Here is a 9919-nt window from a genome sequence, read left to right as displayed (position 1 = left end):
GCCGAGTTTTGGGATGCCTGGCCTAGGAGAACACAGCAAGAGGTTAACTCCTCCCCTGGAGCGTTCACAGATCAACACGTTCAGGCAGCCAGAGAGGCTGCACAGCACTGAAGAAGGGGGTTTATAATAAGATAAATAATAAGATAAATTCAAAGCACCATGTGGGAACAAATTCTAAAGTGCCCTGAGGAACGAGGCAGGAAAATAGAAGCCTCTTTTCACAAGGAAGTTAGTAATTGGAGGGCAACAGATTTGGAAACCACGCTACTAAAAATGTTGTTCTGTTCTGAGACAAAGGAGGCACTTGGAAGGAGCTTTCTGTTGCCTGCATTTACATGGAAGGACGTGTGGGTCCAGAATTGGCCTCCACAGTCACTTACGGACTCACTGTTAAAACCGTGTTTATGGAAGACAATCTTACTCGGCTACAAGTGATCGCCAAAGAAGAAGGCGACGATGATGGTGTAAATTGAGCTGTGCATGGACTTGCATTCTTATTCTTAACTAAAACATGGAAAACTGCCTTATAGTAAGTCAGACCATTGGTCCACCTAGCTCAGTAGTGCTTACACAGACTGGCAGCAACCCTCCAGGGTTTCAGACAGGGAGACATTCCCAGTCATATCCGGACATGGCCGGGGATTGGACTGGGAACCTTTTGCATGCAAACACAGGAAGATACTGTCCCCACCAGAGAGAAGCTGTTTGATGATGATTCAATTGAAGCGAAAAGCATGATTCAATTGAAGCGAAGGGCATTTAAATCCCATTGATCTCAAGGGAGAAATTAACCTTGCTTGATGAAATCAACGGGATCTATTAAAAGCGCTTCATTTGGGCTGGTTTGTGACCTTTCAGACTCAATGAAAATGTAGCACCAGAACTGCGGAGGTAAAAAATAGGCACTTTTAAAATTGTTCATTCGAATGAAATAGCCCACATTCTGTAAGCTATTTCCTGTATTCCGGGCACCGTGAACAATATGCGCAATCTTTTATTGTTCTTTTCTTTTTTTAAAAGTCCACATTAGACCTTATTACAGTCACTCGGGAAAATGTCCTTTAGTGAACCAGAGAGCAGGCAGCTGTCTTGTATAAATGGAATTCCTTTCGAAACAAATCTTGATTTCTTTGGCTTTACAAAACGCTGTCAAAGTGCAGGAATCGCCTCGGGACCGGATGGCTTCCTATGTGTAAAAAAGCAAGTGGGGTTCTTTTTCTCCTCAGAGTTGGTTTTCCGTCAAGGAGCTAGTCCCTGTGTCAAAAGGGTGAGAAGCCAAGTAATCCTTATAGGCCCCGTCGATCAGTTTCTCTGCGTTGTTCTTGGCAAACCAGCAGTCCACTTCCTGTTCGCCATTGTAGATCTTCCTCTGCTTCCATACAACGGGAATCAAGCGCCCTTTCAGCTCTAATGCGTTCCCAGCATTTATGTCCATGATTTTCGTTAGGTTCCCACTGGACATTTGGTGTCTCTCCCCAAGAGCCTCTTGGGTAGTGAGCTTAACGTCTTGGTATAAGAACTGGCCTGTGTAGGAGGAAAGGGAGAGCTTGTCAGAGGAATGAATACAGATAAGTCATCTTGCAGCCACTCATAGCAGGGCCTTCACTGTGGTGGCTCCTGCCATGTGACACATTCTCCCCTTAGAACAGAGGGGGAGCAATAAATGACACGGCGTCTGTCAAGTTAACTTTTTATTCAAGGAAACAAGTCAACTCAGGGGGCAGTCCTACTGAACACAGCAGTTTGTCTCAGTAGATCTTGCACCTATGACACAGTTGGGACTGAAGGTCCTCGCCTTCCCCCAGTTGTCCTCCTCCCCCTTCCTAGGCAATCTGAGACTCCCCCAGCATGCCTGTCTCTCTTCCTCCCTCTTCATACCTCTTCTGGTCCTGGGAGACCAGAGGTGGGGGAGCTAGTCATAGCAGCAGGAGGAGACACCTCGGCTTCTTCACAAATTTGTGTGATGGCCTGGGATTCAGACTTGGAGGCTGAACCTGAGGAATCCCAGCCTGCACAGGAGTCCCCGCCTCCAGAACCAGCTGAGCTGGGGCTGGGGCTTGAGCCTGAAGGGTCCTCACCTGTGCTGGATCCTCAGGTGCAGGCACCAGCTAAGTCTGCTCTGGCTCCTGAGGTGATGTAGGACCCATTGCCTGCAGGTGCTCCACTCTCAGCCCTATCAGAGGAAGCTGAGGTTGCCTCTGGGTCCAGTAACCCTCCAGCCTCTCCTGAGCTGCAGAGGCTCAGGGCAGAAAGGTGGAGGGAACTAAGTTCCCACAGGAGGAGTGCTCGCCTCCAGGCCAGGAGAGGCGAGTCACTTGTGGACCGGGGCTGCCCTATGCCTCGGGGCAGATAAAAGCCAGTCAGCCCCAGTCCCAGGTTGCAGGAGCAACATTGTTGGTAGCCTGTTCCTGCCTGTACTCTGTCCTGCTCTTCTGCCAGAGTTCCTGACCTCACCCGACTCCCTGCCTTGGATCCCGCTTCAGCTTTGACAGACAGCCTCCATACCGCACCCTCGACCTTGGACTGGACTCAGACCTCGCCGCACAGTTAACCCTCAGGACCAGCACAATTTGACTCGTCTCTGCCTCTCGGGCCCCCTCCTCTCTTGCGTCTGCCTTTGATTCTGGACTGCTATCTGCCACAGCCTCTTCCTGCTCACTATGTCCTGTTACCTCTTCTATTAAAACTATAGCATGATTAGTTTTTAGACGCACAAAGAGTCAAAGGTCTATCACCCAACCACCACTGACACAGGATTCTTTATAGCTGGGATATATTCCAAAAACATGAATATCGATAATGTAATTAATAAATAAATAAATGAAGGATGCTCTCTCACCCCTTAAGTAGCCAAAACACTAGCCCTCTGCTGCAAAAGTGTGGCTTGGTGGAACCCCAAGGATTGCAAGAATTCCAAAGATCTTTGGGCGGGGGGAATCCTAGAGAGGCATAGCTTCCATGCTCAGTGGCCACTAAATGCTAACTTGGGGGGTGGGGTAGGGAATGGGGAGGGAACAGGGGAGGGAAGAGAAGGAGGAGCAATAACCCTGAACAGAAGCATTCTACACTGTGTAGACACTGTGAGAGCCAGTGTGCTGTAGTGGTTAAGAGCGGTAGACTCGTAATCTGGGGAACCAGGTTCGCGTCTCCGCTCCTCCATACGCAGCTGCTGGGTGACCTTGGGCTAGTCATACTTCTTTGAAGTCTCTCAGCCCCACTCACCTGACAGAGTGTTTGTTGTGGGGGAGGAAGGGAAAGGAGAATTTTAGCTGCTTTGAGACTCCTTTGGGTAGTGATAAAGCGGGATATCAAATCCAAGCTCTTCTACACTGCAACATTTTGTTGCAGGTCCCTATTTGCCTCATTCTTAAAAGCGCAAAAATGGCAGCCGGGGGGGCACAGGAGGGTGAGTTCACACGCTCTGCTGGACCCCTAAGATCCCCACTCCTCCATGGGGAGTTTTTCGGAGGGGGTGCCTAGCCCTGGCGCTCACCCCCAAAGCTCTAGCCGCCAGAACCATGCCGCCCTTTAAGCGGACGACACGGAGCGTGCCGCCACTGCCTCCGCAGCAAACCGGAAGTCCACCATTTGCCTCACTCTTAAAAGGATAATAACAATAATAATAAATTTTATTTATACCCCACCGTCCCCAGCCAAGGTCGGGCTCAGGGTGGCTAACAACCAATAATAAAAACAAGTTGAATGAATACAACTTAAAAACAAGATTAAAATACAACATTAGAATATTAAAATGCAGCCTCTTCACAGGGGGAGAAAGGAAAAAAGAAAGGGAAAGGGAATCAAATTGATTCCAAGCCAAAGGCCAGGCAGAACCACTCTGTCTTGCTGGCCCTGCAGAAAGAAATCAGATCCCGCAGGTTCCTGGTCTCATGAGACAGAGCGTTCCACCAGGTTGGAGCCAGTGTTGAGAAGGCCCTGTGCTCTGGTTGAGGCTAATCTAACTTCCTTAGGGCCCGGGACCACTAGGGTGTTGCTATTTATGGACCTTAAGGTCCTCCGTGGGGCATACCAGGAGAGGCAGTCCCATAGGTACGAGGGTCCTTGGTCGATAGGCATCGTACCAACTCATTCTTGCACAATTGGGATCTTCTGATTCCCAGTTTGAAGTTCCCTGTCCCTAATTCCTGGAGAGGGTGCTGGGATAGGCTGGAGCATCCGATCTAATTTAGGCTCCATGGCCTGGCACCATAAGTTCTCAGAATGTTTCCCTCTTACCGATCAGCCCATGGGAGCTTGGGGAAAGGCCTTGGCTGTTGGAGATGTAGAAGCCCAGATGATCCTTTTGGTAGGGAGCGGGGTTCTTGTAGTGGTGGATCAGAACGACGAAACCGACAGTGCCCCTTATGGCCACAGTGACGTTGGAACGGGCTGCAATGGACACCTCGAGGTTCCTGCTTGCTATTGTGGCGCTGCGGTCGCAAGGCAGGATGAGCCTCTTCCCATCATCCATGATGACCTTCGTGGGAGTGACCTCCAGGTAGGACCTCTCTGGTTTGTTGCTGAGAATGGTGATGCTTCTGAAGTAGGTTCTTTGCTTCTTGTGGCCTCTCCGAGGGGCAGGGGCTCCCACCAGCTGGCCATTCACGGTCACACCTTAAGGGGCAAGGAAGAAAGGCAATGGTTTGGATGCTGAGCTGAGAGGAACGTTCAGGAAAGACAAGCTTTTGTAGAGTCTGCAACATGAATTGGATTTCTGAGACACACTTTTATTTTTGAGGATCATAACATTTCAGATTTGGAAGGGACCCCAAATATAGTCTCTTCCAACCCCTTGCAATGGAGGAATCTCAACTAAAGAATCCATGGCAGATGGCCATCCAACCTCTGCTTGAAAACCTCCAACGAAGGAGTGTCCACCATCTTCTGATGGAGTCCGTTTCACTATTGAACTTGAAGAAACAAAGAGAAGCTATGAACTATGCCGAGCAGGGCACCCAAGATGAACAGGTCATAGTGGAGAGTTTTGACCAAACGTGATCCACCTGGAGGAGGAACCGGCAAGCCACTCCAGTATCCCTGCCAAGAAAACTTCATGGACAAACACTATTGAACAGTTCTTCCTAATATTTAAACTTCTTAAAGACTTTCTGCATGGAAGGGAAAATGAACTTGTAATATCTGGATTTGAAGACTGACAAAATGTTGGTTTATAAAAAATAGAACAGTTGGATGTTAGTGAATGAATAGTATATTTAGCTGCAGGACAGAGAACCAAAAATCATTTTATTTTATTTTATTTATTTTATTTTATTATTTCTCTCTTTTTCTTTTTCCTCTCACCCCCACCCCACTTTCCTTCTTTTCTTCTTTTTGCTTTTCGTTCCTTTTTAGGTTAGATTAGATTATTAAAAGCATTTCTTTTATTCTGGTGTATTACAAAAAGAAACTTGCATTGGCTATGGACTTTGGGCAAGTATCAATCAAAATGGATATTTGCAGAAAGTTCTTCCTAAAAGAAAAGCACATACTTGGGTAAAGTATGCATAAAAGGAAAAATTGGAACACTGAATTATGGAGTGAGTGGAACAAGGTAGAGGTCATGAGATAGATTCCTCTTAAAGGTCTTGTTTTCCTTCTCTTTTGTAAAACTATGGTTGCCTTGTCTTCCTCATTCTCGTGGTCACCCCCCCCCAATGCCCTGGCTGGTCAAGAACTTTGCTGACATATAAATAATCCTCTTACAAATCACAGCTGCTTAGGAATTCCAGGCCAGATCAGAAGCTCAAGACCTCTAAAACCATTAGGACGGAAACATTTTAACTCAAGAGCTCCCATCGCCTTGATTTAATCTGCTTCTGGAGGCAAACTGTACCAAAGGAATTGGAGGCGTTCAGGACACAAGGGTCCAAATCCACACAGACATTCAATGACATAGCTGTCAACGTTTCCCTCCCTCGCCCCTTATTCCGAATAGGATTCCTCGCAAGAAAAGGGAAAAGTTGACAGCTATGTTCAATGATGACAACATGGTTGCCTTTATCAGGTCATTCAGCCATCAGAAACAGGAAGTGCCCCCCACCCTTCCCTCTGCTGTGGCCCCGATCCAGATAATTCCCTCTGCATTTTGGAGAAGGAAATTATAGGGAGGTCTAGTCATGGAACTCCACACAACTCTGGTGTAACATGTTTTCTGGAGGCTCCTGGCATTTGACACTGTATGGCACGGGTAGCAGTTAGTATTCATTGTTATTTTGATTTCCATTCCTTGCCTGTTGTTCAGCACAAGGTCCCAGTGTGGGTGGCAGCAGTGGTTTTGAACCAGTGTGCCATGGCACCCTGGGGTGTGCCATGAATGGTGGTCAGGGATGCCATGGGCAACACTGGCCTCTGTTCCTCTTTCCTTCCCTCCTTCCTCTGATGCCCTTTAGCATCTCTGCCTCCCAGCACAGCTGTTGCAGCAGCCCTAACTACAAACTCTCCAGGCTAATGGTGCCTCTGGGGCTGGCCAGGAGGTGCTTCCCAGGCCCCTGTGGGGCAGTGTGAGGAGGCATCTCTCTTTGGGGTCGGGGGGCAACTCAAGAGACCCAGTGCTTCCTCCCCAATCACTTTTAAACGAATGTTTAGAGCCACTGCTGAAGGATAAGGAGAATGACTGACTTTTTTTGCACGCTGCTAATCTAGCTCTAGGGACACAGGTGGCGCTGTGGGTTAAAGCCTCAGCGCCTAGGACTTGCCGATCGAAAGGTCGGCGGTTCGAATCCCTGCTGCGGGGTGCGCTCCCGCTGCTCGGTCCCAGCGCCTGCCAACCTAGCAGTTCGAAAGCACCTCCGGGTGCAAGTAGATAAATAGGGACCGCTTACCAGCGGGAAGGTAAATGGCGTTTCCGTGTGCAGCTCTGGCTCGCCAGAGCAGCGATGTCACGCTGGCCACGTGACCCGGAAGTGTCTCCGGACAGCGCTGGCCCCTGGTCTTTTAAGTGAGATGGGCGCACAACCCCAGAGTCTGTCAAGACTGGCCCATACGGGCAGGGGTACCTTTACCTTTACCTTAATCTAGCTCTACTGGGACGTGGGTGGCGCTGTAAACCACAGTGCCTAGGACTTGCAGATTAGAAGGTTGGCAGTTCGAATCCCCATGACAGGGTGAGCTCCCATTGCTTGGTCCCTGCTCCTGCCAACTTAGCAGTTTGAAAGCACATCAAAGTGCAAGTAGATAAGTTGGTACCGCTCCGGCAGGAAGGTAAACGGCATTTCCGTGCGTTACTCTGGTTCGCCAGAAGCAGCTTAGTCATGCTGGCCACATGACCCAGAAGCTGTACGCCGGCTCCCTCGGCCAGTAAAGCGAGATGAGCGCCGCAACCCCAGAGTTGGCCACGACTGGACCTAATGGTCAGGGGTCCTTTAGCTTTACCTTTAATCTAGCTCTATGGACGCGGGTGGCACTGTGGTCTAAACTGGATGAGTTCCTGAGCAAAGATAATCATGCAGACCCAAAATTCACTGAAAAGCTGTGGGCCTACGTTACCATCAACCAACTGTTGGCTGAGAGGGGAGAAGAAAAGCACTCAGTGGATTTCTTAGAGCCTTCCCGGAAGAGGAAGAATTTCTGTAATTCTAGCTCTGAAATAATGCTAGCTGAGACCCAGTACTAGTGATTCTGTGTACTGTACAGTTAGTATGCATTCTGTGGAGTGAGATTGTGACTGGGTCAGTTTAAAGGCAAACTTGCTTAAGTCACCCTTTAAGTAGTGCGGGTGGCGCTGTGGGTTAAACCACAGAACCTAGCGCTTGCCAATCAGAAGGTTCGAATCCCTGCAACGGGGTGAGCTGCCGTTACTCAGTCCCTGCTCCTGCCAACCTAGCAGTTCGAAAGCACGTCAAAGTGCAAGTAGATAAATAGGTACCACTCCAGCGGGAAGGTAAACGGCATTTCTGTGCGCTGCTCTGGTTTGCCAGAAGCGGCTTAGTCATGCTGGCCACATGACCTGGATGCTGTACGCTGGCTCCCTTGGCCAATAAAGTGAGATGAGCGCCGCAACCCCAGAGTCATCCGTGACTTGACTTAACTGTCAGGGGTACCTTTAATCTAGCTCTGCTAATACAGAAAGTAAACATTTCTTTCTTCTTCCAACATACCAGAGTTCTTATGGTCGGAAACCAATCTGAGGATGTCTCCTGGTTGCCCGTCAATGTTGAAGCAGACCGTTAGCTTGCTCAAGGGGAAATCGACGACAAAATGAGGGTCCCCATCCGCTGGAAAGACAAGAATTAAATAAGAATAATGCGGAGTCGCAGCCTTTAAGGCTCCCACCCAAACCAGCACACACAGCACCAAACAAAAATGCTACCCCATTTCAGAAGAGACCTCTTGCTTCTCTGCTCCATCACCAGAACCACCATAAACATTTTGTAGCTTTGGGGGTAAGGTTTTCCTAAAAGGAAAAACAAACTAGACCATAGGTAAGACTCCAAAGAAGACCATCCACAACGGACTACTGTTGAATGTAGGGCAATGAATTTGAGATGCCTTCAAGACTACGATTGGGGCAGATGTTTTTGTGGGTTTTGTCTGATGCAGCTTGGAACGAGCCTCAAGCTCACTCTAGCTTCCAGCCTTGGTTGTGTGCACAAACCATAGTCTGCCATGTTTTGGATGAGACAAAGAAACAAACTATGGTTTGTCTTGAAGCAGGATAGGCAGGAGGAGGTCATTGGGCATTTAGCAGAAAAGGGGTGAAGAGTTGAGGCTCATTCCACACCCCTTAAAAAAATTATTTATGCTTTTCAGATTGATACATTTCACTGATTTTACAATCATTTTGACATTTCTAAACTTGACTTCCTTCCCCCTTTTTCTACAGTTCCTTAAATTTATTTTTAATACCGCCTGCATATCCAAATTATCTTAATTTCCTCTTTTATTCATCTACTTTAAATATAAACTCAGTATAAAACTGCAGGTTATTACAATAATCTTGCCAATGTCCTTATCTGTTTACAATTTATCTGTAAATATTCAATAAACTATTTCTATTCTTTTATAAACAGTTTGTTGACGTGATTTCTTATTCTTCCGGTAAGTTTCGCCATTTCTGCAAATTCCATAAGCTTCTGTATCCATTCCTCCTTTGCTGGGACTTCTGCTCCTTTCTACTTATGGGCAAGTAACATTCTCGCCGCTGTAGTAGCATTCATGAATAAATTTCTATACATTTTAGGTAGTTCTGTCCCTATAATTCCCAAAAGAAAAGCTTCTAGTGTTTGTTTTCTACAAAGGTTATTTTAAACATCCTTTTCATTTCATTATATATCATTTCCCAGTAAACATTAACCTTACTACAAGACCACCACATATGATAAAAAGAATCTTCTTTCCATTTCCAACACTTATTTGATTTAGATTTATACATATGAGGCTCATGCTACTCTTGCACATGTAACGTTGAACAACCCCATTGTGACATTTCTACACAAAGCTCAAAACATCCAACAAAAGGAAAGCACTTCAGTTATTGAATTGTTTTGCTGCCACGGAAGTGAAATCCAAGTTGTGCTCACTTCTGGGTCAAAACTGGTGGCCCAATCCGCCATCAACATATGGGAACAGCCCTTCCATGTCACACTGCATTCCTTGAGACTAGCAGATGATGGGTCACGGTTTAAGGTGCTCCCAACCCAACTTGGAAGAAATGGAGGCAGTGAGAGATTTTACTTTCTTGGGCTCCATGATCACTGCAGATGGTGACAGGAGTCACGAAATTAAAAAACGCCTGCTTCTTGGGAGAAAAGCAATGACAAACCTAGACAGCATCTTAAAAAGCAGAGACATCACCTTGCCAACAAAGGTCCGTATAGTTAAAGCTATGGTTTTCCCAGTAGTGATGTATGGAAGTGAGAGCTGGACCATAAAGAAGGCTGATCGCCAAAGAATGGATGCTTTTGAATTATGGTGCTGGAGG

At 47.3% G+C, this 9919-nt stretch overlaps 1 protein-coding gene across 1 annotated transcript in view; it reads right to left on the bottom strand.

Annotated features, from left to right (window-relative positions):
* Window positions 1-914: 914 nt before the first annotated feature.
* Window positions 915-9919, bottom strand: part of ITIH5 (inter-alpha-trypsin inhibitor heavy chain 5) — a 57549-nt gene continuing 48544 nt past the window's right edge. The window contains exons 12-14 of the mRNA XM_081926882.1: window positions 8097-8213; window positions 4237-4614; window positions 915-1524 (exon numbers count right to left, since the gene is read on the bottom strand). Coding sequence (XP_081783008.1) covers window positions 1223-1524; window positions 4237-4614; window positions 8097-8213 — 797 coding nt within the window. The 3' untranslated portion in view covers window positions 915-1222. The remainder of the gene's footprint in view (window positions 1525-4236; window positions 4615-8096; window positions 8214-9919) is intronic.

Source organism: Podarcis melisellensis (assembly GCF_964234715.1).
Source record: "Podarcis melisellensis genome assembly, chromosome: 10".
NCBI lineage: Eukaryota > Metazoa > Chordata > Lepidosauria > Squamata > Lacertidae > Podarcis > Podarcis melisellensis.
This window is presented reverse-complemented; position numbering and strand designations above follow the sequence as displayed.